Genomic DNA, 27,884 nt, shown 5'->3' on the forward strand with positions numbered 1-27,884 from the left:
ACGTAGACAGCATTTACTGGGACCGTCTGGCACCAGGCACTGCCCTGGGGACCATCAAGGTGCGGCTTTCGCTTGCAGCTGCGCAGACGCACACAGGCCCCCGGCGCTCCTGCCGCGGGACCTCAGCTGACCTAGCCCCGAACGCGGCCAGCCCGACCTCGCCCCGCCCCTCCCTTCCAGGGCCCCGCCCCCGCTTCCTGCCAATTCGCCCCGCCTACCCCGCGTCTCCCCATCCTCTTCCTGGCTTCGCGCCATCAGCCTCGCTTTCACTGGGCGCTGTCCCTTTCCGCGGCGGTCTGGTTTCCCCGACGTGTTTTGTTTGCGACGCTGTCGTGTAACAGCGCGCTTTACGGCCGCGGGGACGGAGCGAGCCGGCGCCAGGGCCCCTCGGGCCGGGAAGAGGGGAAGGGGAGCGAGGTTGATGCCCGGCGGAGGGGCGAGCGCGGCGTCTTGCCGGCTTCTCACCGCCGCGGAGCAAAGAGTGTCCCGGGAAGCGGCAGGGTCGGCGTCCAGGAGCGGCTTCGAGGGCTCCGGCGGCGACAGAGGCGGAGCAAGCGGCCCCGGGTCCGGGAGCGGAGGCCCGGGGGGCCCCGCGGGCAGGATGAGCTTGACCCCGAAGGAGCTCTCGAGCCTGCTCAGCATCATATCGGAGGAGGCGGGCGGCGGCAGCACCTTCGAGGGCCTGTCCACCGCCTTCCATCACTACTTCAGCAAGGCCGACCACTTCCGCCTGGGTTCGGTGCTCGTCATGCTGCTTCAGCAGCCGGACTTGCTGCCCAGCGCGGCGCAGCGTCTCACGGCGCTCTACCTGCTCTGGGAGATGTACCGCACCGAGCCGCTGGCCGCAAACCCCTTCGCCGCCAGCTTCGCGCACCTGCTCAACCCCGCGCCGCCCGCCCGGGGCGGTCAGGAGCCCGACCGCCCTCCGCTCTCAGGTACCTGCTGAAGCCAGCTGTGCCGTGTGGATAGCGTTAGATTCCGCAGCTTTCCACCTGCGCTGCTGGGAGCTCACCTGAAGGGGAAATTAACTATCCCTGTGAACTGATAATCCTATTCTGCCTCCCTCTGCGTTCCTACGCCCCTCACTCCCTCCCCGCCTTAACTCTAAAGAATGGAGAGGTGGTAGCTTAATTGCAAGTTCGTGACACCGAAAATAATTTCTCTATACACCCCATCACATCATAGAGCTCAGTGTAGGTCTTGACATGTTTAGTGTCTCAAATACGGTTCGTTCTTCGAAAGCCCGTCTGTGGTGTGTGAAGTTAAAGCCAATGGTAAGACTAGATCTGGTCCCGGTTTTTAGTCTCAAAGGGGTACGTAGAAGTCAGTATTAAGAAGCTGAAGAAGTTGTTGGGCGGAAATACACGTGAAACACCATTAAAGACTTTGCAGCCGCCTGCCTTAGCTTGTTAGGGATGGGGGCAGAGGATAGAAAGTCTCAAATTGGTGATCTCGCGATTGGAAACACATGACTTAGTGGACGTTATGTAGAGTGCATTCATGGTATAAATTATGTAAAATATATTTACCATTATGTGGCATTGGTGAGATCAAACTAGTAGGTTGGATGCGAGGCTCCATTTATTTGTTTTTAAGCTCAAACAGGGGATGCTTTCTGTGGATTTGCTTTGGGAGAAGACTTGCAGTCAGAAAACAAGAAAAATGGCATGGTGACAAGGGGACCTGAAGGATTTAGGGACCAGTGTAGTGGAGGAACCACTTAGCTAGAGATAGGTAACAGCTTGATCTTACATTCCTTAACCAGCATAGGTAGGGCCTGCTATACAGTGAGTCAAGGCTAAGACAGCAGATTTTGAGGTAACACCAGGAGTTTGTTTTTATGGTATAGGAGGGCCGCATTTCTAGTTAGCGTTCCTGCCTGGCACCCCATCAGGATCTCTGATTGGTGTCCTGTAGTGCCCTTATCTAAGAAGGGCAACCCTTTGTATTGGCTGAGATGCCCTTAGGGTACAGGTACTTAACCTGCTTTTTTTTTTTTTTTTTTTTTTTTTTTGAGAGGGAGTCTCGCTCTGTCGCCCAGGCTGGAGTGCTGTGGCCGGATCTCAGCTCACTGCAAGCTCCGCCTCCCGGGTTTACGCCATTCTCCTGCCTCAGCTTCCCGAGTAGCTGGGACTACAGGCGCCCGCCACCGCGCCCGGCTAGTTTTTTGTATTTTTTTAGTAGAGACGGGGTTTCACCGTGTTAGCCAGGATGGTCTCGATCTCCTGACCTCATGATCCACCCGTCTCGGCCTCCCAAAGTGCTGGGATTACAGGCTTGAGCCACCGTGCCCGGCCTAACCTGCTTTTAAGAAGCTTGTGACTGCCCAGAAAGTGAATGTAACCCAGGTTTGTGGTCAAAACCCACCACCCAGGCCTGGCGAGGTGGCTCACGCCTCTAATACCAGCGCTCCTGGAGGCCGAAGTGGTGGAGGTTGCGGGGTGGAAATTGCTTGAGGCCAGGAGTTTGAAACCATGCTGGGCAACATAGTAAGGCCCTGTCTACAAAAATAAAATAAAAATTGTTGGGCATGGGGCGGCTCACATCTGTAGTCCCAGCTGCTCAGGAGTTTGAGGCAGAAGGATCACTTGAGCCTAGGAGTTTGAGGCTGCAATGCGTTAGGGTGACAGCGAGACCCTGGTTCTAAACAAATACACACACACAGAGACAACCACCACCCTGGGGTGCTGGTATTAGAGGATTGGGACACTGTGGGATTTAGGTCAGAGGGCCCTTTGAATTCTGAAGAACAAGTGAGGCAAAGGAACTGTGACTTATATAATGTCATTCTCATATACAGTGAATCTAAACCCACACCTAGTCCGTAGACTGCATTGTACACACAGATTTGCCATGGGTGGGGTGACAGTTGCCAGAGAAAGAATCCATGGATGGATTATATTTAACGGTTTTGTGCCTCAGATTCCTCATCTGTAAAATGCAAATAGTAACAATTGCCAGCTGGTAGAGTTGTTACAAAGAATAAAAGTACCTGTGAGTGTTACTCACTATGATCACCATTATTAAAGTAGGTAGGGATGGTGTGTAGATAACATAGAAGAGAAAATATCAGTGCCAACACCCCACTCCCAGAGCTGCTGATATTTTCTGTTTAGGGTAAGACATACTTAGTGGGTATGTCTTCAGAATGCTTTTCAGATGACTCTGAACAGAGGCAGGACTGCGACTGTGTAATGCTGGGTAGTACAGAGGAAGGAATGACCACCCGTGGAGCCAGAGAGATTCTCAGGAGTGATACTTTTGCTGAATATTGATTAGGGATGCGGGTGGGAGGGCAGGAGTGACTCTGCCAGGTATTATTAAAGAACTGAGTGTAAAGCTGTGTGCGGTGGCTCATGCCTGCAATCCCAGCACTTCGGGAGGCTGAGGCAGGCAGATCACTTGAGGCCAGGAGTTCAAAACCAGCCTGGCTAACATGATGAAACCCCATCTCCACGTAAAATACAAAAATCAGCCCAGCATGATGGTGCACTCCTGTAATCCTAGCTACTCAGGAGTCTGAGGCAGGAGAACTGCTTGAACCTGGGAGTCGGAGGCTGCAGTGAGCTGAGATCACACCACTGCACTCCAGCCTGGGCAACAGAGTGAGACTGCCTCAAAGCAAACAAAGGCACTGGGTGTAGAAGTTGAGGGATTTTGTGCATCTGGGGTGTAGGGTACATGGATGGGACAGAAGGTCAAGAAGTGAGATTAGGAAGGTGCGTTGGGACCAGATGATGAAGGGTCTTGTAATGGTACAGAAATCTGGGTTCAGTTCTGTGTAAACAGGTTAAGTAATGTGATCAGATCTGCACTCTAGAGATATAACTAAATGGTAAGAGGAAGTGTGGACTGGAGGTGGTGAGTGGGCAGGGGTCAAAACTGGGAGCTGGGGAAGTCAGTAGAGGAGGCAAGAGAGGAGTGGGGGCTAGAGCTGAGGGCATGCAGCCTGTTGACATTGCTGCAGTGGGAGAGATGAGGCTTGATGAGGAATGGAACATGGGACAAAAGGGAAGAAACATTCAGCCTTGCGGGAATTTGTAAACTGCGTTGTGTGTTGGATCAGGTAGTGTATTTGGATTGCTACTGGTTGCTCTTCTATTTATTCCACTTTACACAGTGGAAACAGAGAAGAAAGAAAAGCATGTCTGAGCACTGTAGTGTTGTCTGTTTTTGCTTGCATATATAAGCTTTAGCCTTTGCAGAATTGAGGCACTTTAGAAAATGAAGTTATTGGGCCAGGCGCGGTGGCTCACACCTGTAATCCCAGCACTTTGGGAGGCCGAGGCGGGCGGATCATGAGGTCAGCAAATCGAGACCATCCTGGCTAACACGGTGAAACGCTGTCTCTACTTAAAAATACAAAAAATTAGCTCGGTGTGGTGGCGGGCGCCTTCAGTCCCAGCTACTCGGGAGGCTGAGGCAGGAGAAGGGCGTGAACCTGGGAGGTGAAGCTTGCAGTGAGCCGAGATCACACCACTGTACTCCAGCCTGGGTGACAGAGCAAGACTCTGTCTCAAAAAAAAAAAAAAAAGAAAAGTTATTAATGTAAGAGGTAAAGAGGAAAGAAACACCAGGTGGGGTGTGGTGACTCACGCCTGTAATCCCAGCCCTTAGGGAGGCCAAGGCGGGTGGATCACCTGAGGTCAGGAGTTCAAGACCAGCCTGGCCAACATGGTGAAACCATGTCTCTACTAAAAATACAAAAATTAGCTGGGCGTGGTGGCGGGTGCCTGTAATCCCCGCTACTTGGGAGGCTGAGGCAGGAGAATCACTTGAACCCGGAGGTTGCAGTGAGCCGAGATCACGCTACTGCACTCCAGCCTGGGGGATAAGAGTGAGACTTCATGACAAAAAAGAAGAAAAAAAAAAGAAAAAACCACGAAACGCAGCATGGCAGTCAAAGACAGATTTTCTTTAGTTAAAACCTGAGAGGCACTCCTGGCCGATGTTTTAACTAAAGAAAACCTGTCTTTCACTGCTCAGTCACGTTTCGTGTTTCTTTCCGCTTTCTTTAACTCTTAAAATTAACAGGTACAGAAACCTTAACTTTCATTGGTAGGGCCACAGATCATAGAATTTCAAATGACATATTTAATTACATAGTTCATAAAATGTATATATTTGTTGACTGAAACTTAATTATAATTTAGTTCTTAAAAATATATGGCTTGAAGTGGCAAGTAGCAAGTACTGATTTTACCAGATTCAAGTTGATTTTTAAAAGTAACCATTGGAGAAATTGTTATACATTTTTGTTTGCAGGATTTTTACCTCCTATAACTCCACCAGAAAAGTTTTTTCTTTCCCAGCTGATGCTGGCACCCCCACGGGAACTCTTCAAAAAGACGCCTCGCCAGATTGCGCTGATGGACGTTGGAAACATGGGCCAGTCTGTGGACATTAGTGGGCTTCAGTTAGCCTTGGCCGGTAAGGAGGAAATCAGTGGTTTGGGCATTCCTGTGTGGTAATATTAGGACTCTCTTGTTGAGGACTCTACTAAAATGATAGTTTTTGTAACTGCTAAAAGGTTAGTATCCGTTTTAAAAAGTAGTTTTAGTACTGGATCTTAAATGGAAGTCTTGGCTGGGCACGGTGGCTCACACCTGTAATCCCAGCACTTTGGGAGACCGAGGCAGGCGGATCATTTGAGGTCAGGAGTTCGAGACTAGCCTGGCCAGCATGGTGAAACCCTGTCTCTACTAAATATACAACAAATTAGCCGGGTGTGGTGGCACACACCTGTAATCCCAGCTATTCAGGAGGCTGAGGCAGGAGAATAGCTTGAACCTGGGAGGTGGAGGTTGCAGTGAGCCGAGATTGCACCACTGCACTTCAGCCTGGGTGACACAGCGAGATTGTCTCTAAAAAAAAGGAAAAATCCATCTTTGAACTGAAGAAAGGCTGGCGTAGTAGCTCATGCCTGTAGTCTTTGGGAGAGGCTGAAGTGGGAAGATCATTTGAGGGCAGGAGTTCAAGACTAGCCTGGGCAACATAGGGAGACTTTGTCTCTACAAATAATTAAAAACTTAGCTGGGCGTGGTGGTGCATGCCTGTGGTCTCAACTACTTGGGAGGCCTAAGTGGGAGGATCACTTGAGCCTGGGAGATTGCAGTGAGCTGTGGTTGCGCTACTGCACTCCAGCCTGCATGACAGTGTGAGACCTGTCTCAAGGAACCCTCAATAGCCAAACCCAACATACTCTTGGCATCCTTGTTGAAAATCATTTGCCCATATATGCAAGGATTTATTTCTGGGCTTTCTATTCCATTCCATTTGTCTATATGTCTGTCTTTCTGCCAGTACCACACTGTTTTGATTACTGTAGCTTTGTACTAAGTTTTGAAATTGGGAGGTATAAAACTTTCAACTTTGTTCTCGTTCAGGATTGTTCTGGCACATTCTGTGTTAAACATGTAAGCAAATGAATGAGTGCTCTTGAAGTAAACAGTGTGTTCTGACAGAAAATTATAGGAGAAGGAGAACTGGTGGTGAGAGAGAGGGTCTCTGAGTTCTGAAGGAGTAGAGGAGGCACTTTGGGCTTACCTGCTGTAAGCATTCATTTTGTCACTTGAGAGCAACTCAGTAGGGAAATTGTAATATGTAGCTGGGTTTGTGAATGCTTGACTTTGTAATTAAATAAGCTGAAGTATTAATTTTGACAATGCCCCATCATCCTCTTAGACTTCATAGACCTGTGACATTTGGCTTCTGATATAAGGTGACATGTTGCAATAAACAGCTTTTCCTTTGGAACATTGTTAACCTTTAAACTATTGGGTATAAACAATACAACAATGGGGCCAGGCACAGTGGTCCTTACCTGTAATCCCAGCAGTTTGGGAGGCTGAAGCATGAGAGTCACTTGAGCCCAGGAGTTTAAAACCAGCCTGGGCAACATAGGGGGACCCTGTCTCTACAAAAGTAATTTAAAAAAAATTAGTTGGGTGTGGTGGTGTGTGCATCTGTGGTCCCAGCTACCTAGGAGGCTGACATAAGAGGATCGCTTGATCCTGGGAGGTCAAGTCTGCACTGAGCTGTGATTGCACCACTGCACTCCAGCCTGGGCAACAGAGTGAGACCCTGTCAGAAAAGCAGAGACAAGAACAATGTAACAAAGGTCATTTTCTGAAACCAAAAGAAATCTTTTTAAGACTTTTTAAGGTTGTACTAATAAGTACAAAAGTACTTATTAGCCACTAGTGCCAGATATAACTTAATAGAAATAAAATGATTATTTTTATTTATTCCTGACAAACACCGAAGATACTTTGAAAACTGGATACAGAAGTGATATATTCTGATGGTTCTAGCTTAGTATTTATAATAATATTTATAGTATTTAAATAGTATTTATCATAATAAAGTGAGAATTACATCTCACCTTCCTTTTAACTTGGGATGTCTTGAGCCAGACGTGAGAAAGTTGTGAAGTATATCACGTGGAGGAAGGATCACACGCCTAGAGTAAGGGCTGAGAAGTCTGCCCGAACGGCTAAGCTTGCTGCTTGCCATTCTGTCCCCAGCTGGCAGATGCCTGAATCCATTCCTCTTCACAAGTGTAAAGAAAAAGCAAGCATGCCTCTCCACTCTGGAGCTAGCCACCCAGACCGTCTCTCTGGAGGCCTAAAATTCAGGTGTCTTACAGTGGCATCCGTGGACCAAAGGTGTATTTTTGGATGATGCAGTTTGTATTTTCTTAACTTTAAAAAAGTAAGCAGACAAGTTAAACATAAGTGACTACAGGGGGTGAAGTTTTACCCCAACAATGACAGTATTCATTTCAGAGGTTTTGTTTTTCTTTATGATTTATTCCTGACAAACACTGATCACTAGTTTACCACGCAACTGGCCAGTTTTTACATTTTGGTTGATAGTATGTTATCTAACTTTTTGTACTTCAACAATCTGATATTTTTAAAAATGGCATTACAGGATAATTTTAGTGAGTATTTCTCTTAATAAATGAATGAGAAAAGATGCTCTGTGTCTAAGGCATCTTTTCATATGTCTTGGCCATTTTTCCATCGGGTCGATGGTCTTTTACTGATTTGTGTAGTTATTTACTCAGGACTTTAGCCAGGTGTTTTTAAAATGATACAATCTGAAATAAAACATGCATTCGCTTTTTAAAGAAATTATAATTAAGTGAACCTGGAGCAACCTGCCATCCAAGAGGCTCCCTGTGTGTTTCTCCAGGTGGCTGCCTCATCACTAACCTGATTTTTATGATAATCATCCTAAATTTGCTTCCCTCCTGTGCCTGCCTATAGTTTCACGTTGCATGCCCTTGAACTTGATATATGTGGAATTGTACTGCATTTCTTCTTTTGTGCTTTTCTTCTGTTGGGGGGTGAGAGATGAGTCCATGCTGAAGGCGTGTAACTGCAGTGGCTGCTCTTCATTGCTGCTGTGGTACCTTCACACTGTGGAATACCAAGTTCTGTATCCATTCTGCCACTGATGGACATAATACTGCTGAGAACATTCTTGCACCTTATTCTGGGGCGCGTGTGAAAGTGTCTCCTAGATGGAGAGATGCACATGTAAAACTTCATAAGGAAACGTCAAATTGTTTTCCAAAGTTGCTGTGCCATTTTTCATTCCTGTAACAGTGTGCCAGTTACCTTACATCCTCTTCCGCATTTGATAATGTCAAGTTTATATGTTTTTGCCAATCTGGTGGGTATGTTATAGTATCTTGTGTTTTAACTGGATTTTCCCAAGTTCCTAATGGGATTAAACATCTTTTCAGATTTTTTTGGCCATTCAAGCTTTTCAAATAAAATCCTTATTAAAGTTATTAGTTCATTTTTTCCTGTTGGGTTTTTTTTTTTTTCCAGTTGATTTAAAAATTTATGTACAGTAAGTCCTCAATATCACTGATAGGTTGTTGGAAACTGCAGATTTAAGTGAAGTGATGTAGATCAGGTCTTTGAATAACACTTTCATCAACACTGTTTTATTATAACATTGATGAACATAATTGTTATTTGTCGTTTCACTTAGTTGCAGATGCCAAGAATCTTTCAGCGACATTGAGGACCTGCTGTACGTACAGGCACACACACATACTCTTTCTCTCTTTCTCTCTCTCTGAATCTGGCTCTTTGTTTTTCTGTGTTACAGATAGCTTACCTCAGTCGGTAGCTTGTCTTTTCACTCTCCTCATGATGTCCATAATTTTAAAACGTCTCCTATTTTAACCTTTTCTAGAACGCCAATCTGAACTGCCAACACAAAGCAAAGCGAGTTTCCCCAGTATTCTCAGCGACCCAGACCCAGATTCTTCTAATTCTGGATTTGACAGCTCAGTTGCCTCTCAGATCACAGAAGCTTTAGTCAGCGGACCAAAGCCACCTATTGAAAGTAGGTATATGTAAATTAATTTATACTCTTGGTTTTATTCCGTCTGCATCCTCTAGGACTTTTCAGTTTTTTGAGACATCATCTTATTTTTGTTATGACTTAAATTGTAATTTAGTGTGAACCTTTCTAGTGTAGTGAGTATCTAGAACATAGAAGAGATGTTCAGTGACAATTAGTTTCTTCTTTAAGAAAAGTGCATGCCAAGTTGTTTGTTGCATGTCTATCCTATGCATACCTAAAGATACAGGCCGGGTGCAGTGGCTCACACCTGTAATCCCAGCATTTGGGAGGCCGAGGGGGGTGGATCACTTGCGGTCAGGAGTTTCACACCAGCCTGGCCAACATGGTGAAACCCCATCTTTATTAAAAATACAAAAATTAGCCAAGTGTAGTGGTGCACGCCTGTAGTCCCAGCTACTCAGGAGGCTGAGGCAGGAGAATGGCTGGAACCCGGGAGGCAGAGGTTGCAGTGAGCCGAGATTGCGCCACTGCACTCCAGCCTGGGCGACAGAGTGAGAGTGTCTCAAAAAGGAAAAAAAAAATTTTGTTTTAATTAGATTGTGATTTTACTGAAATGAGTCTTTTTGTAGCAGCTCATTATCTTTTTGTTTCATACCTCTTAAGTAACCTTACCACTATCATTTCCTTTTCCATTTTAAAGTTTTTCTTATAAGCTCCTAATTTAATTCAAAGAAAACACTTGTAGGATTTGAAATAATATTAGCTGCATTTTGTGGGGATTTCTTTAAGAGATGGAGTCTTGCTGTGATGCCCGGGCTGGACTCCATCCCCTGAGGCTCAGGGGATCCTCCTACCTTCGACTCCCGCGTAGCTGGAATTACAGGCATGCACCACTCTACCTGGCATCTGTTTGATAGGCTTCTGTGTGCTTTGAATTACGAAGGCAAGCTTTCTGCTTTGGAATGAGAACGTTTACCCGATGATAGTGTGGCATCACCATGAGTTTGAAATTCACACAGTGACTCTTGTACCATTTGGTTTACAGTAGATCTTTGGCATACATAGGTTGAATATTTGAAATTCCGCTAGTCACGAGTGTGACTGAAATGTCCATGGCATGTAGTGGCTTCTTTCTAATATTGGCTTGGGCACAACTCTAAATTGCATAGGTCACCAGGAGGATATGTGAAAAGCAGATCACTCATCATAAGTGGGTCTAGCCAAATACCCGATGTCCCCACCTTGCAGGAACTCTCTATCACATAAGTAGTACTTCTTATAAATTGGTAAAAACTTTATTTTTGTAAGTGGTTGAAGGGAGATTCAGATGCTAGTCCTGGTGAGTTAAGTGAAGAGGCAGTGGAGATGTTTAAGATAAAGTGATGATTTTTAACCAGAAAATAGATGTTTTCTGTAAACTCAGCGGTGGACTCTCACATTTGGCAGGGCTAGGATCCATGATAGGAATAAACGACTTCTGCCCTATGTGGATCCATGATAGGAATAAGCCACTTCTGCCCTATGTGGAAGCCTTGTGACATGTGAAATTGGTTCGGCAGAAGTCCTAGCCAGCATTTATTTCAGTGGGTTTGTAACTCAGGGATGAATCTTGTTTTATAAAACAGTTGAGTTGAACCACTTCATTTTCCTTTTGTAATTTTATTGTTTTCTGAAAATAAATACAGCATTTGTGAATTTAGGGATTCGTGACAGTCTCCACGTTCATTTCAAAATATCAAAAGGCAACCATACTTTTCCTCCTGCTGTTTCATCGCCACGTCATTTGTTACTTCAGTTATAAGATGCAAAGGTAAAACTAGTACAGATCACAGTGCCAGCTGAACAAACAGGGAAAAGCAGAACAAATAGTGGTAACTCAGAATAGGATGTGTGAGGACATAGTATTTCATTTTTTTCATCAAAAGTCGTCCCCCGTTTAGCAGTCGCGCCCTTTTGCTGTTGAGTGGTCATGCTCGAGTGCAGCGTGGGCAGGCCACGGCCAGGCTTTCCTCCTTTCTCCAGAAATGAATAGCTTGTTCTCTGGCATCACGCTGGTATAGTGTTCTTTCATTGTCTTGTTTGCATTCTGACTGAAGCCCTGCCTTCCTGTGTCACTCCTGCTTCTGATTTTGAAGTATAAGAGTTTTAGTCACGTCATCCTTATTAAGAGATATCTTTGCGTACTTTATTAAGTGAAGTGTGTGACATGTGTAGAGATGTTAGCTTCCTGACAGGAGCAACTATCACTGCTCTCATTACAGGCCATTTTCGACCAGAGTTTATTCGTCCACCGCCTCCACTCCACATTTGTGAGGATGAACTGGCCTGGCTAAACCCCACAGAGCCTGACCACGCAATCCAGTGGGATAAATCAATGTGTGTGAAGAATAGCACTGGTGTGGAGATCAAGCGAATAATGGCCAAAGCCTTCAAAAGCCCCTTATCCTCTCCCCAGCAAACACAGGTGTGTATTGATTGTAAGCGTTTTCTTATCCTTTTCTAAAATTTATTTTTAATTAAAAAAAATTTGTTTTTGAGACAGTCTCTCACTCGGTTGCCCAGGGTGGAGTGCAGTGGCACAATCTTGGCTCATTGCAACCTCTGCCTCCTGGGTTCAAGTGATTCTCGTGCCTCAGCCTCCCCAGCAGTTGGGACTATAGGCATGCACCACCATGCCTGGCTAATTTCTGTATTTTTGGTAGAGGTGGGGTTTTGCCATTGTTGGCCAGGCTGGTCTGGCCTCAAGTGATCTGCCAGCCTTGGCCTCCCAAGGTGCTGGGATTACAGTTTTGAGCCACTGCACTCAGCCATTGTGAGCCTTTTCTTATCTTTAATCCAACAAGAGTATTTTTTTGGAAAGTGATAAGCAGTAAACTAATCCTGTCACCATGAGGCAGCAGTAGGAAGTTGCAAAGGTTTTTGGGTCTCTGAAGTTTTGTTCTGCTCTTTGGTAGTTTTGCTGTGGTGGGGCAAGAAGTCTGATGGCTGAAAATGTTCTGACGTTTCTTTGTGATCAGTTTGTCCCTGGGAGAGATGGGGTCGTGGGGGTGTCACTGCTGTGTACAGTGGGACACTTTCCACAGTGGTTACGTTTGAGCAGACAGTAACACTTCCGATGGAAAGCGGAGTTACTGACAGGCTGTAGGGAGGAAACAAGGCTGGGAAGGGGAACCTGCCCCCATCACACAGCTGGATCGTGGTGGATTTGAGATTAAAGTAGCCCCCACTGCCCGAGCGGGAGACTGGATGACTCCCCTCAGGAGAGGCAAGGCCACTCTTCTACTGGTTGGTGAATTTTATCCAGTTTGCATTAGAACTTTTCAGGAGATACTGACCTCTCCAATCAAGTTTGCCACCAAAAACATCATTTTCAAAATGAAATCATGAATAGCAATGTTTGTAGTTCGCTTTGCTCACGAGACTAACCTGAAAACACAGTCCACTGTGGAACATACAAGTAGACAGGGAAAAAAAACAAAAAACAGCATAGGACATTTAAAGAGGAAGTGCTTATTTGGTGGAAAAAATCTTTTGGGGATACCTGTTTGAATTACAAAGTGTGGCTGTGACTTGAACTGTAAAGTTCTGCAGACTGATGACTTGCAGCAGGTCCGCTGTCCTGCTTCCCACTCCGCCCCCTTCTCAGGTAGTTCTGGTCTCTGCCTGAGTGGGGTGGGGCAGGACTGTTTCTTGGGAGAACTAGTTGGTCATTAAGATTATTTTTAGTTACAACAGATGACAGAAAAAAAAACCTGCAAAGGACTTGACATTGTTACAACCAGACAGTATTGTATCTGACCAGACAGTATGGAGTCTGACTTGATGTCCAGGAAGGGGAATCATTAGCATATTTATAAACTGTCTTAGATGTGTTTGCGTTTTAGTTTGTTCAAAATTAAAATGTAAATTTAGAAATGTCAAGACATCATGGGTTTGAAGGAAGAAATTTATGAAGTTGGTTCAATGCAGATAGTTTTGTAGCTTTTTGTATAAAATGCTTATTTCATATACATGGGGGGAAAAATTGACTCAAGACCCTCTTTTTCTCTCCCTCTCTCTCTCTTTAAAAATCTGGTGTATTTAGCTCCTTGGTGAGTTGGAAAAAGACCCCAAACTTGTCTACCATATTGGCCTCACCCCAGCCAAACTTCCTGACCTTGTGGAAAACAACCCTTTAGTCGCTATAGAAATGTTGCTGAAATTAATGCAGTCAAGCCAGATCACTGAGTATTTCTCTGTCCTGGTCAATATGGACATGTCTTTACATTCAATGGAAGTTGTAAATCGGTAAGTTTCTAGATTTGATCAAATGTGTGGGGGATAGATACAGATTAGATGGCCAGGAAGGAAAAATTGTAACAGATTTTTGTCCTTTGGCATAAGATTAACTATTAAAGAAATAATCTAAGCTTTAGCATTCACTACATGTGAATTTAGCATGCGTTAATAAGAACTGAGGGTAGGATTTCAAACATATTTAGTGTTAGTAGAAGCATAAATGAAAATTGCTGAAATTTATTTTATTTTACTTATTTTTTTGAGAGGGAGTCTCACTCTGTCGCCCAGGCTAGAGTACAGTGGTGCAATCTCAGCTCACCGCAACCTCCACCCCCTGGGTTCAAGCAATTCTCCTGCCTTAGCCTCCCTAGTAGCTGGGATTACAGGTGTGTGTGCTACCACACCCGGCTAATTTTTGTACTTTTAGTAGAGATGGGGTTTTGCCATGTTGGTCAGGCTGGTTTCGAACTCCTGACCTCAAGTGATCAGCCCACCTCAGCCTCCCAAAGTGCAAGGATTACAGGCGTGAGCCACTGTGCCAGCCAATTACTGAAATTCATTTCCCTGTACATAGTCCTATCTTCTTTATCCCTATACAAATACAGATATTTTTTTCTTAGTGACTAACAGCTGTAAGTGTGGAAAAATATGGACCTTAAGAGCTGAGAATCCTAGGAATGCCGTCCTAGCTTCCTCGTGCTCTTCTCCCAGCCTTTCTGACCCCGCGTCTCCTGACCCTGCCATCCTTGACTGTCAGGAAAATAGAACGTCTTCCCTTCTTGATGTGTGCTGTACAGTGTTTGCATTTTATAGTATTTTCCTTACAAGTATCTTTTAGGTAAATTGTGAATTAGATGGGCTGGAGGGCTTTAGTTGTTTATGTGCAGGATGGCCAGAGGTTCAGGTGTGCCTGAGTCCTGGTTGGTGGAGGCTTTGCATCCTGAGCTCCCTTTCACGTGGTATCCTGCTTTGGATGATAAATTATATGGTCCTCCTATATAGGGAAATCTGTTCTGAGCGCCTAGTGACTAAACTTCAGTGAGAGCATAGTTTTTAACACCTGTTTGGAAGTTGGGGCTTTTTAAAAAATCTATGTGAAATTGAACTACAGAATGTGCCCTTTTTTCATCAACTATTGGGGGAAAAAAGCCCAGCTGGAGGCCAAGGGAGTGGAAGTATGTGCATAGAAGGAGAGTGCATTCTTTTAGGAGCAGGAGAGGGAGGAAGCGTGAGGTTTCCAAAGTAATTTTTTAACTTTAACCTTGGTCACCGGCAAAACCAGCTAGCTGCTTGTTGAAAACGTGTTGCTGCATTTCTCCCACTCCTTGTTCCAGTCTTTCCCCTACTGAGTGAAGACTCTCTTTTCAGTGGCCCAGTTCTGTGCAGGTTTGCCTGCACAGCGTGGATTGATCACGCTGAGTGTTCATTTCTCCTTCACCATATTCTTATAGCAGTTCTTGTCTCTACCAGACATTTGGCCCCGAGTCCAAGATGCAGAATCACTACATCTTTTTGTCAGTGCGATTCTATCTGCTCAGTATCTTGGAATTCAAGGACAGGGTCCTGTTTGTTTTCCCCCAACACCTATCATAGTGCATCATCCTTAAGCGTGAAAACACGTTTGTTGGTGACACACACATCTCATGACTGCAGCAGCTCGTGATAGTGGCCTTGGAGCACTGCCTCCTCATGCCTTATTGAAAAAAGTTTTGAGGTCTGGTAAGTTTAGAAAAGGTAGCATATATTAATCTTTTGGAAATTCATACTTTTGAGTATGGAATTCCTGTTCCCACCCCACTCATTTTTCTCCTTAAAACATTCCATGTAATCCTTTGGAAAATACTGGCTTTGGCCTTTATTATGACTCTAAATTCCAATAACAGACCATGACTTATGATTTAATCAAGAATACTCAGGGGCAGGGCTCAAAAAAATAATTGCGATATGTAAACAGTAAGTAGAGCCATTTTTAAAACAGTGTTATTTATGGGTAAGTAGGTGTGGGTCTTAGGTTTACTTGCCCAAGTGTATTTAAAACCAGGGAACTGGATATGTCAGAAAATTCCACCAGATGACCGAAGCACATTTTGTATTTTATAGTTAACAGTGTTTTTCAATGTTAGCAAATGAAATTAATGGCCCAAATTTTCTTTTATGAAACAGACTAACTACAGCTGTTGATCTACCTCCTGAATTTATTCACCTTTATATATCAAATTGCATCTCTACTTGTGAACAAATTAAGGATAAATATATGCAGGTAATAGAAATTTCTGTAAATTTTACAATTGCCTGCCAGGAAAATGAGCACACTAACATTTGTTTTTTTTCCCCTTTTTCAGAATCGGTTGGTGCGTCTTGTGTGTGTGTTTCTCCAATCCTTGATCCGTAACAAAATTATTAATGTACAGGATTTGTTTATAGAAGTGCAGGCATTTTGTATTGAATTCAGTAGGATACGAGAAGCTGCTGGTCTTTTCCGGTTGTTGAAGACATTGGATACTGGGGAAACACCTTCTGAGACCAAAATGTCAAAATAAAACCTCATCAGAACCATCCCATCCATTCACTGTTCAGCTGTACTGTGACTTCGTTTTTACACCGTTAAAACCCTCAGTGGATCGCTTGGTCTGATGCATATAAACAGTACTTTATCTACTTAAAGCAAAGTTTTGCTTTCTTGGATGACTTTTTCCGTGAGATGAATTTTTGATAATAACTGGGGAAAACGTGTCTTTTAGGTGTCTTGCTGATGACTATCCATAGGAGGAATGGCTATCCCCCCAAAAAAACATGAGTTTTTTGTTTTTTTAAGCACTAAAGAACAAAATACGTTTTTCATTAATACAGGCTTCCGATGAAACAGGAATCCAGTTTTCGTAAAGTTCCAATGTTGATACTGAGAGTAAATTCTTAAACATTTGTGATACTGTCCTAGAGGTGAAAGCAGCTGAATGTTTCTGAACCATCAAGAGGCAAACAGGAGTTTGGTTCTTGAACTTGCTTATGCACAAAGCTCTTAACTCCTCATGAACCAAGGATTTACTTACAACTTTCTCCTTGTCGTGGAGGCTTAATAGACAACAGAATAAATGCATTTCTTGGGCCTCTTATAAACTTGGGAACTCTTAGAAAGCTGCTTCTATTACCAGGCTGTAATAGCTGGTATAGTTTTTTGGTTTTTTTCCTCTTAAGATGTTCTGTTATTAGTCTGAGACAGCCATTATTTTGTTTTAAGGAAAAACATCAGTCACTGCTCTGGGAGGTAATTTCCTGTGGGGTCTGCACCCTCCTGTCTGGGTGGTGGATGTGGGTTTGAGAAGTAGGAGAGCAGGGTGGTACCATGTGGGCTCTTACCCTTTATGTGATTTTGGACAACAGTGCCTTCCATTAAAGTTCTTTTTATCAGCTGTTATCTGATATATTTTTTATTTTAAGAAATCATGAGAAATTCCTTTTACTGAGGTATTTTCAAAGTGTATTTACAAGGGAGATAATCTGTTCAACAGGAATTACTCTCTAACGCTTTGAAAAAGTTAAAGGAAACCAAACCAAGTGATTTTAAGGTAAGTAAAAGTTCCAATCTTAAAACTCTGGAGAAAGCAGTACTAAAGATTTGTAACAAATTGTCTTAGTTTTTCACTATAAGAGAAATGTTTAAGAATGTTTGCTTAGAGGAAATAATGAACTAAGCCCATCTATCAGAGGACTGCCTTCAGACAAAACAATGGCAACAAGTGATTTCTTTCTATGCCTAAAAGTGAGCATCCCCGTTAGCATTGGGAAAAGAACAGCTTATTACTGAAGTACTTTTGGATTGGCGGTTTCAACAACCCAGCCTTAGGTTCCAGGACCTACAAGACCTACTGATTCTCTGGCATAATAAAACATTGAACTCACAGCCAACACCACCATCACTCATGCCTGAGTGAAGCTGATCTTACAGACACTGAGTCCATGAGGCACATCACAGCCTTGTTGCCTTTAAAGCAGTAGCCTTGTTGCTACACCTGGGGGCCATTTTAAATAGTGAAATCGCCAACAAAAAGTGCAGAAATGTGAAGAACATGGTACTGAAGAGACTATGAAAGGACACCTGTTTGTAGTAGGAGAGGAAACAAGGCATGGCATCCCCTCCAGCCTCCATCAGAAACGTGCGTGTCAGGCAGCTTGGCTCATTCACGGCTCTGTGCATGTCTGAAAATGACTGCATGTGGTGATTTTGGGGTTACGAATAAATTTTAGTAGGGAGGTTCTCAAATAGGGACTTCGTAAGTGAGGATCAAAACCACAATATTGGTGTTTATGTGAAAGACTTTAAAATTTATTTTAAATGGCTTACAAAGAATAGTGGTTATATTTATAGAACATTTTATAAAACAGTCATGATTTACACTTGCAACACCAACAAAAGCTTCTTGAAAATAAAAGTTTACCTAAAGTAAAATTGGTGGCTGGGTTTGGTGACTCATGCCTGTAATTCCAGCACTTTGGGAGGCTAAGGTGGGAGGATCACTGGAGTTCAAGACCAGACTGGATGACATAGCAAGACCTCGTTTATATTGAAAAAATAAAAAATAAAATAAGGCGTGGCATGCACCTGTAGTCCCAGCTACTCTGGAAGCTGAGGTGGGAGGATTTCTTGAGCCTGGGAGATTGAGGCTGCAGTAAGCACCAATGGCACCACTGCACTCAAAAAAAAATTCAATAACTGCAATAAACTTTTAAGTGTAATCAAATGAGTTCAACTGTCATGTTAAGACACCTTGAATTCTTTTGATTTTCTAGTTCCAATTTCTAGCTTTAATATCTTCACCTGTTAAAAAGAAGACAGCAATAAGTAACATCTTAGGGTAGAAAGTTATTTCAAAAGAAAAATAGTTTGAGATCCTAAAATGTAAGTATTAGAAATAATTAACTTTCTTTTAGAAAGCTTTAAAGAAATGGTATCGATTTTTATTCTTACAGTGTATATACATTTACACCTAATTTTAAGTAGCACGCTAAATGATCCGCATTCCCTTGGAGAATGATGGTTACATGTCTCTCAAACAGTATTTTGAATGATATTCCTTAAACATTTTAAGGGTATCTGGGAAATTAATGTATCGGAAGAACTTTGTACACATTCGTTAAAATTTCAGCACCCTCTGTCTACTAAGACGTTTTACTGATTTCACTTTACATCTTATCTTTTTTTTTGCAATCACTATTGTTCTTACCAGGAAAATCCCCAAGACACTTCCACGAGTACCTGTATAATCCTGGATCTGATACCTGCAGTCAGCCCACACAAAGTCCTGGTGTTCCCAGGCTTCTCACTAGCCAATAATACAACCCTACAACTCAGCAAAGAAAAGCATAGGTTGGTTTTTTTTCCTAATGTTTAAATGAATGTAGTGCAAATACTTTTTTCACAACTTTGCTGTACAAAGAGGGCAAGTCTCCAGCTGCGTGGCTGATTATGACACAGTAGAAATTTCACTTTTATAACTAGTAATCCAAATGTTAGTATTTTTGAAAATATGGTGACAAGTGTTTTTTAAAAAACTTTTAATTAGCTGGGAATGTCGTAGGTGGCTTTTCTAGTTGACTATTAAGTCACAGAAACACAACATATATTAACTACAAAACTAGTTTTGGTTTGAGTCAACATCCTGTGCTTTAGCAAATCACAAAGTAGGGTTTAATACCAAGGCCACAGAAACTGCTTTTGACTAAAACATATAATTACCTCAAGTTCTACTTAGTAATACGTATATACTGACTTACAATTTCAGCCTTCATTGAGCAAATAAACTTCAACGTGCTCAAAAGAAGAGACTATTGCCAAACTAAGCGATCTTTCTGGGGAATTTGGTTACACTGGGTATTTCATCCCCAGTATATGGGGACAATCACCTATTCCTAAAGGTCTTTTTTTTTTTTTTTTTAAATCAGTTCTCTTTGGGATGCCTTTCTTGACCACTCCCATGGCATGAAGCTTCCAATCCTGCTACTGAGGTCAGACTAGTGGTTCGCTTCAGCAAATTTTGTCATCGTGTGCCCAGAGAGAGCAAACTGCTGATGGAGACACTGCAATTCGGCCTTTTCTTGTCATCATTCCTCAGTAGCTGGAGGGAGCAGTCTTTTGGGAAAGGCTGTGTATTCGGGATCCCTAAAAAGATAGCACATAGGGAGATTATTACCTGCCAAGTGGTGTGTAAGTTTACACCTCTCTGGCCCTTTCGTTTTCCGCTGGGACACCCAGAACGCCAGTCCAGACACCGAGGAGCCGAGGAAACAGGACAGCAGACGGGGCTGCGGAGAGCGGCACAGTCACGGACACTGTCTCCTTCGCCACACCACCCACGGTTCCCACAGTTAAATACTGGTCTTCATTACACGTGAATACATGGCTCTTACGACAACTGTTTGGAGGAAAGTGATTCATGTGGTAAATAATATAATGAAATGAAATCTAATTTATTATACATTCCCTCAATTCTCTGCATCTTATCAACTTAAAAGCTTTAGCAAAAACTCTAATATTTGTCCCTTCCTTCCCCACCCCCTCCCTTTAACAGGATCTCACTCTTGCCCAGGCTGGAATACAGTGGTGTGATCACAGCTCACTGCAGCCTCAACCTCCTGGGCTCAAGTGATCCTCCCACCTCAGCTTCCCTTGTAGCTGGGACTATAGACGGGTGCCACCCTGTCCAGCTGATTTTTTAAATTTTCAGTAGAGATGAGTTTTGCCTTGTTGCCCAGACTAGTCTTGAATTCCTGGGCTCAAGAGATCCTCCCATCTTGGCCTCCCAAATTGTTGGTGTTAAAAGCGTGAACCACCACACCTGGCCTGTCACTTCTTTATCATGTTAATTTTCATCTAAAAAACTTCTATCAATGAAAACTTTTTCCATTCAGAGTACCGAACAGTTTCTTCTCTTGCTAATTTCTTTTTTGCTACTAAAGACTTGTGTTTCTAGATATATGACCATAATTATTCCAACCTCTCCAATTTATAATTTAGTGTTCAAGCTTTTAAATTCAGGAACACTATGTTTGACAGCTGCTGATTAAGAAATCACACTTCTGTAATGATCAAAAACAACTTACCTTGGTCTGGCAGGGTTTTTTTTTTTTTTAAAAGAAACACCAGTCAAATTTATTACAGTTGTCCACAGTTAGCAATGGTGATCTTCATGCGAATTGCTGCTCTTGCCATTCCTGGACCCATAGTGCTCCATGACCTTCACAGTATTCATGCCATCTTTCACCTTGCCAAAGACCACGTTTGCCATCTAACCACTCAGCCTTGGCGTCTTGGCAGTGCAGATAAAAAACTGGGAAACGTTCAGGCTGGGTTCAGCATTTGCCATGGACGATGCCAGGACCTGTATGCTTCAGGATGAAGTTCTTGTCATCAAATTTCTCCCTGCAGATGGACTTGCCACCAATGCTGTATGGCGTGTGAAGTCACCACTCTGACACATAAACCCTGGAATAATTCTGTGAAAGCAGGAACCCTTATAACCAAATCCCTTCTTTCCAGTGCTCAGAGCACGGAAGTTTTCTGCTGTCTTTGGAACTGCAAACAGCTCCACTCTGCTAACATAATTTTATGGATTAGATGAACAGTCACTTCTTGGTTTCTAGGCCCCTTACGTCGAAGGAGACACAGCCCAAGGGCTTGCCATCGACAGCAATGTTGAAAAACATGGTGGGGTTGACCATGGCTGGAAGCAAGGGGCTCCGGGCGGCAGCAGCATCTGCAAAGCTCACAGCCTTCTTTTCAAAAGTCAGCTTCGTTAGCTACTCGGAAGAATGACTAGTTAAAACATTTTGCCCTAGTATTTCCTTTTCTTTCCTTTTTTTTTTTTTTTGAGACGGAGCTTTGCTCTTGTTGCCCAGGCTGGAGTGCAGTGGTGTAATCTCAGCTCACTTCAACCTCTGCCTCCTGGGTTCAAGCGAGTCTCCTGCCTCGGCCTCCTGAGTAGCTGGGACTACAGATGCGTGCCACCAGGTTCGGCTAATTTTTTGTATTTTTAATGGAGACAGGGTTTCACCATGTTAGCCAGGATGGTCTCGATCTCCTGACCTCGTGATCCACCTGCCTCAGCCTCCCAACGTGCTGGGATTATAGGCGTGGGCCTCTGCACCCAGCCCTCCCCTAGGATTTCCTAAAAGACAAAGAGCAAACAGTCTACTTGCTACAGAATCAGGATGTATTTTCCTATTCATATTAAACTACAGAAGGTAGATTCAAAGGCAATGGCTGTTACGGAAACCTACTTGAGGCTGTCTGCTAACACACACTCAGTGTGCACAGCAAAACACATTTTCTGCTTCAATAACTCCTCATATTGCATCTATCTGTAGAGTTTATTTCAGTAAAACTGTTCACTTATCATTTCACGAATCAAAGTATTAAGTAGCTTGAGAAAATTATATAAATCCTTATATCCTCTATATGGCTATAAAAATAAATTTATAATTTTAAAAATTGTTTTAGGCCGGGCGCGGTGGCTCAAGCCCGTAATCCCAGCACTTTGGGAGGCCGAGACGGGCGGATCACGAAGTCAGGAGATCGAGACCATCCTGGCTAACACGGTGAAACCCCGTCTCTACTAAAAATACAAAAAAAACTAGCCGGGCGAGGTGGCGGGCGCCTGTAGTCCCAGCTACTCGGGAGGCTGAGGCAGGAGAATGGCGTAAACCTGGGAGGCGGAGCTTGCAGTGAGCTGAGATCCGGCCACTGCACTCCAGCCCGGGCGACAGAGCGAGACTCCGCCTCAAAAAAAAAAAAAAAAAATTGTTTTAAATAACCATTTTTTACCTACCAACTAAAGATATAGAGTAACTAGAAGCAACACAAGACTACAATTCCACACTCGAAAAAATAACTGCCTCATATTCCTGACTTCTACCTCCAAGAAGTGAGAAAAGCAGAGTGTGCGTTTCATCACTTTCTAACACTTAGCGGTCTCCAAAAGCTCTGCATTAGCCTGCTCCTTTGACCCAAAAGAACAGCAAGCAAGTAAAAAAGAAGAAATGGTTACCAAAGTCATAGTATTAAATCTGCTTAAACTCTAATCAAGAAAACTGGTTATTTCGAGTCAACAATAAAAATTAAAATTCTACATCTTTCGCCCTTTTAATTGTAAAGATTAAATTGTAACTGAAATCAATATAACCGATTCTCAGTCTGCCTACTCATTTTCCTTAACAAGGCAATGAAGAACTTAATGCTCATGTGCAATATAGAATCTTAGGTTTTTATTTGTAGGAAAAAATAAACAGATTTCCCTCCCCATCAAGGCGTCACAAAAAATGAGGCAATAAAGGGAAAAATGCAAATCCTAAAGTCATCTAGTGACTTTCTCCTAATTCTAAACAAAGAAAAAGTGCTCTCAGGTTTTGAAATCTCCACATACAATACAGATGGGCAAAAAAGCTACAGACATCTCAGTTACAAGTTTCAAGTTCTTAAAAAAAAAAAACAAACAAACAAAACCAAACCTTTCCTCCAGGGAAAGCCCATGTGATCAATTACCGAATTGAATTATACAGTTCCACTTCAACTAGTCTAAAATTGATGTGCTTAGCCAAAACCTTGAAAAATAGAATTAACCAGTTTTTTACAGTACCGTAGCAGCCAGTCTATTATACAGAAACACCACCTTTCCTTTACATTAGAGTACTTGCCCCAGTTGTCTTTGTAAGTCTGAAGCAACACACTGTTCATGGTAAATTTTAGTAGATAAATATATGAGGATTAATCGAAAAGTCTCTTTAAGAAGAAAATATCTTAGTCCTTTGTATATCAAATCAGAATCTAATAGGTAAAATAATGTACATTATTTTCAAATATACAAATTATGTGCTAAAGTAAAAAAAATAAAATGTCCTTTAGTTCAAGCCAAACTTCTGCCGGTGCCACTTCAGTGGGCACGTGAGCTAGGAGAGGGGTCCTCCGTGCCGAGAGTCACTCCTGCCGGCTTCTGCAAGAGAACGACACAAGCTACTCCATCAGGAGAAGAGGGCAGCATGTTCCGAGCTTCAATTACACAAACACAGTTACTCACTGGGAGATAATTCAAGATGGTAAACAGAAAAATTGTTTTCTTTTTTTTGAGATGGAGTCTCACTCTGTTGCCCAGGCTGGAGTGCAATGGCGCCATCTCGGCTCACTGCAACCTCCGCCTCCCAGGTTCAAGCAATTCTCCTGCCTCAGCCTCCTGGGTGGCTGGGATTACAGGCACCCACCACCACACTCAGCGACCTTTTGCATTTTTAGTAGAGATGAGGTTTCACCATGTTGGCCAGGCTAGTCTCGAACTCCTGACCTCAGGTGATCCACCCACCTCAGCCTCCCAAAGTGGAGAAAACACCTTCTCCAGGGTCTACCATTACATGCAGGATTGGAGGCATGAGCCACCACGCCCGGCTAACAGAAAATTTTAAATAAAACATATATGGAAAACTGATAACCCATTGATAGTCAACAAGAAAAATTGGTAAACACCTTTGTCGTATGAGTTTTCTAGCATTAGCCTAGCCAACATTAATCTCATCAGCAGATCAGTCTTTAAAGACAGTTAGAGATGGTGGTACCAGAAGATGTTCCCAAAAGTTGAACAAGTAGCTAAGGTGATGGTGACGCTGCCACCAATGAAAACAATAGCCAGTATTTATATTGACCCTAAGAGGTAGAGATTAACACATCGCCAGCCCTGGTTTATAGATGGCAAGGAAGAGGAGAAGCTGGTACTGAAATCCAGACAGTTGCTATTACTAGGTATACAAAAATCACTCCACACAAAAGGCTCTTAGAATAGAATACTTCCTTAAAGACAGCAGCAGAATCCACTACTTTTTATTTTGCCAATTTAAAGTTTCTCTTTTGAGACAGGGTCTTACTCTCTCACCCAGGCTGGAGTGCAGTTACATGATCATGGCCATGGCTCACTGCATCCTTGATCTCCTGGGTTCAAGTGATCCTCCCACCTCAGCTTCCCAGACAGCTGGGACTACAGGCACATGCCACTATGCCCTGCTAATGTTTTGTAGAGACAGGGTTTCTGCACGTTCCCCAGGCTGGCCTCATGCGATGTAATCTGCTCCCCACCACCCCACGTCCAAAAGTGCTAGGATTACAAGTGTGTGCCACCATGTCCAGCCTAAAGTTTCTATTAAATGGTGAAATAACATAAGTAATCTCAAAATGCTTCCTCTTGCTTTATAAATATAAAATGTGTATTTACTGTTTAAATTGACAAAAACTGCATATATTTATGGTATACAACATGATGTTCTGAAACACGTATACATTGTGGAATGGCTAAATCACACTAATTCATGTGCATTACCTGACATATTTATTCAAAGTGAGAACATTTAAAATCTACTCTTTGGGCATCTTTCAAGAATACTATACATTGTTATATGAACTGTAGTCACCATGCTGTATAATGGAGTTCCTGAACTTACTCCTAACTGAAACTTTGCACCTTTTGACCAGTATCTCTCCAATCCCCCCCACACCCAATCAAATACTTTGCAATCCCACACCCAACCAAATATTTTGCCCTCCCTTCAAGGAGGTGTAGTAGGTGGAGAGTGACGTAACTGGACAGTGGAAGGTGCACTTCCGCAGGAAAACACCTTCTCCAGGGTCTACCACAGTAACTTCCACATTCATTTCCTAGTTGCTCCTAAGAGTCTAGTAAATGTTTTCTCAACTGTAAGTGAAACTACATTTTATTCTGGAGGTATTAATGCCTGATTTTTCTAATTTAGTGTTTTTCAATTTATACTGTTACCGTTACAAGGCTGAAAGAACATTAACAGATAAGGTCAACTTGCTGATGCACAATACTTGGGAATTTAAAAAAAGGACAAAGAAAAACAGAATGTGAGCCCCACATGGGGTTGGGTGGGGACATGGGGGAAACTGGCTGCTTCAGAAGGTATCTGACATTCTGCTGCTTTGGAAACCTAGCTGCTTCTTCCACCTTATTTCTACCCATGATTTCAAATTTTATTATCTTTGTTCTAAGAGGGCATTTCAGGACAGCCAATGGTAAACTGTAATGCACTGCAAGTTAACAAGGTAGCAAGAATGCAGAAAACTCTGGAGGCTGCTCTTGAAGGACATTTAGTCAGAGTAAGAGTCTTAGTATCTCCAGGGTGCTCATGTACTAGAGAAGGCAAAGTTAGTTTTCTTTCTGGAGTTGGAAGGCAATGGCAAAATCACACAGGTATGCATTCTGGCTCCATATAAAGACATTTTTAAAAATAAGAGCCATTTACCAACAGAACATGCTGCTTTGTAAGGTGGCCCAGTCTTAGCTGGAGAGCTGGTTAGGAGAATGCCTACACCAATCAATCACTACAATTTTATAATTCTCCGAAATCTATTCTCCTTTTTTCTTCCACAATGCATTCTTTTTTCTTCCTCTGGTGCTGTTAATACTTACATTGTATATTTCTACCTATTTTTGCCTCACGGATCCTAAATGTGCCACAAAGAAACTGACTTAGTTTCAATCTTACTGCTTTGGAAAAATAGGCTTCCTCTTCTAGGATGACAAAATTCAAAATCTGAAGCATCGATTCTTCCCATTTAAAATAACCTTTGCCGGGCACGGTGGCTCAAGCCTGTAATCCCCACACTTTGGGAGGCCGAGACGGGCGGATCACGAGGTCAGGAGATCGAGACCATCCTGGCTAACATGGTGAAACCCCGTCTCTACTAAAAAATACAAAAAACTAGCCAGGCGAGGTAGCAGGCGCCCGTAGTCCCAGCTACTCGGGAGGCTGAGGCAGGAGAATGGCGTAAACCTGGGAGGCGGAGCTTGCAGTGAGCTGAGATCCGGCCACTGCACTCCAGCCCAGGCGACAGAGCGAGACTCCATCTCTAAAATAAAATAAAATAACCTTTAAGTGAATCCAATTCCAATAAAAATTCTGATGAGATTTTCTTTTACTTGGCAAAATGGTTTTAGAATTAATCTTTAAAAAATGTAGAACAGGCCAGGTGTGGTGGCTCATGCCTGTAATCCTAGCACTTTGGGAGGCCAAGGAGGGCAGATCACCTGAGGCCGGCAAATCACCTGAACCCAGGAGGCGAAGGCTGCAGTGAGCTGAGATCACACCACTGTACTCCAGACTGGCCAACAGAGCAAGACTGCATTTCAAACAATAACAACAACAACAATAATAATAATATAGAATAGCCCAGGAATTTTTTTTAAAAGAAAAATAAAGATGAAGGAATTTGCCTTGCAAATATCAAAACATATTATTTGTAATTATTATTCACTAAACAATATTAGGACAACTGATTAAACACTTAGGTTTAACAAGTGGAATAAAAGGAAAAAAACAGATTAGTTAAATCTCTCCTCACACCTTAAACTATATATACGACGATTTCAATGTAAAATACAAAACCCACAAATACTAGCAAAGTACAGGTCAATATCTTTATAATCCTAAGATAAGAAAGGCCTTCCTAAGTCAGCATGCAATCAAAGGCAGAATCATGAGAGAACAGGAAACTAAACTACATAATTTCTATCTGGAAAGTATAATGAAAAGCCAAAGGATACAGAAATTGGGGGAGAAATACACAAAATATATGACAAAGCCCTAGTATTTTCAGTGTATAAAAAGCTCTAAGGATCAATATGAAAAAATTACTATCTCCATAAAAAAATAAGCAAGGGATAAAATAAGCAGTTCATCAAAGAATAAAGATGACCAATAATCTGAAAAGAGGATTAACCTCATCGGTAATAAAAAAAAAATGCGATTAGTCTAGACAACATGGTGAGACTTTATCACTTCAAAAAAATTTTTAAAGTTAGCTAGATGTGGTGGCACGTGCCTGTGGTCCCAGCTACTTGGGAGGCAGAGGTGGCAGGACTAGTTAAGCCTGGGAATTTGAGGCTGCAGTGAGCTGTGTTCTCATCACTATACTCCAGCCAGGGTGACAGAGCAACACCCTGCCTCAAAAAGTAAAACAAAACACACAAATAAAACCAAACAAAAAATACATGCAGTTCACTACATTTTACCTATCAGAGTGACAGAAAACAATTAGACAAGTGGTAAGTATATATACATAATGATTTCAAAGTGCTAGTGATAATAAACACCCAGGAATAGTTTCAAGAAATTATAGAAAATTCAAAATGTAGTACTATGTAGCTGTAAAAAATCACCTACCTATCAACATAGAAAGAGCTTCATACGTTAAGCAAAACGTAGGTTATATTTAATTCCTGGTT

General features: G+C 42.8%; 2 protein-coding genes, 1 long non-coding RNA gene and 1 other non-coding gene across 8 annotated transcripts in view; 1 reads left to right on the plus strand and 3 right to left on the minus strand.

Annotated features, from left to right (window-relative positions):
• The first annotated feature begins 241 nt into the window (after nucleotides 1-241).
• On the plus strand, nucleotides 242-17,023 carry CNOT11 (CCR4-NOT transcription complex subunit 11). The gene is made up of 7 exons (XM_033239058.1): nucleotides 242-935; nucleotides 5,266-5,430; nucleotides 9,217-9,369; nucleotides 11,592-11,794; nucleotides 13,415-13,617; nucleotides 15,772-15,868; nucleotides 15,951-17,023. Exons 1-7 carry the CDS (start codon nucleotides 422-424, stop codon nucleotides 16,146-16,148), a joined length of 1,533 nt encoding a protein of 510 aa, XP_033094949.1. The 5' UTR covers nucleotides 242-421; the 3' UTR covers nucleotides 16,149-17,023.
• An 881-nt stretch (nucleotides 17,024-17,904) lies between these two features.
• Nucleotides 17,905-27,884, minus strand: part of RNF149 (ring finger protein 149) — a 36,326-nt gene continuing 26,346 nt past the window's right edge. The window contains exons 7-9 of one of the 5 annotated variants that reach the window (XR_004443928.1): nucleotides 19,797-20,018; nucleotides 18,863-18,947; nucleotides 17,905-18,424 (exon numbers count right to left, since the gene is read on the minus strand). Coding sequence is in view for 2 of the 5 variants with exons in the window: in XM_033239059.1 (XP_033094950.1) it covers nucleotides 19,972-20,018 (47 nt within the window). In the remaining 3 variants the exon portion in view is untranslated. Of the gene's footprint in view, nucleotides 18,425-18,796; nucleotides 18,948-18,978; nucleotides 20,019-22,844; nucleotides 23,592-27,884 lie in introns of those variants that run through there. The other 4 variants (XR_004443926.1, XR_004443927.1, XM_033239059.1 and 1 more) reach the window with 4 other exon arrangements.
• Nucleotides 19,606-19,719, minus strand: LOC117063152. Its single transcript, XR_004428767.1, has one exon. It is a non-coding gene; the product is annotated as a small nucleolar RNA SNORD89 (small nucleolar RNA).
• On the minus strand, nucleotides 24,492-26,588 carry LOC117099653. Its single transcript, XR_004443929.1, has 2 exons — nucleotides 26,530-26,588; nucleotides 24,492-26,225 (listed from the first exon to the last, which is right to left on the minus strand). It is a non-coding gene; the product is annotated as an uncharacterized LOC117099653 (long non-coding RNA).

The sequence above is a fragment of the Trachypithecus francoisi genome, unplaced genomic scaffold (genome assembly GCF_009764315.1).
Source record: "Trachypithecus francoisi isolate TF-2019V2 unplaced genomic scaffold, Tfra_2.0 Lachesis_group17, whole genome shotgun sequence".
NCBI lineage: Eukaryota > Metazoa > Chordata > Mammalia > Primates > Cercopithecidae > Trachypithecus > Trachypithecus francoisi.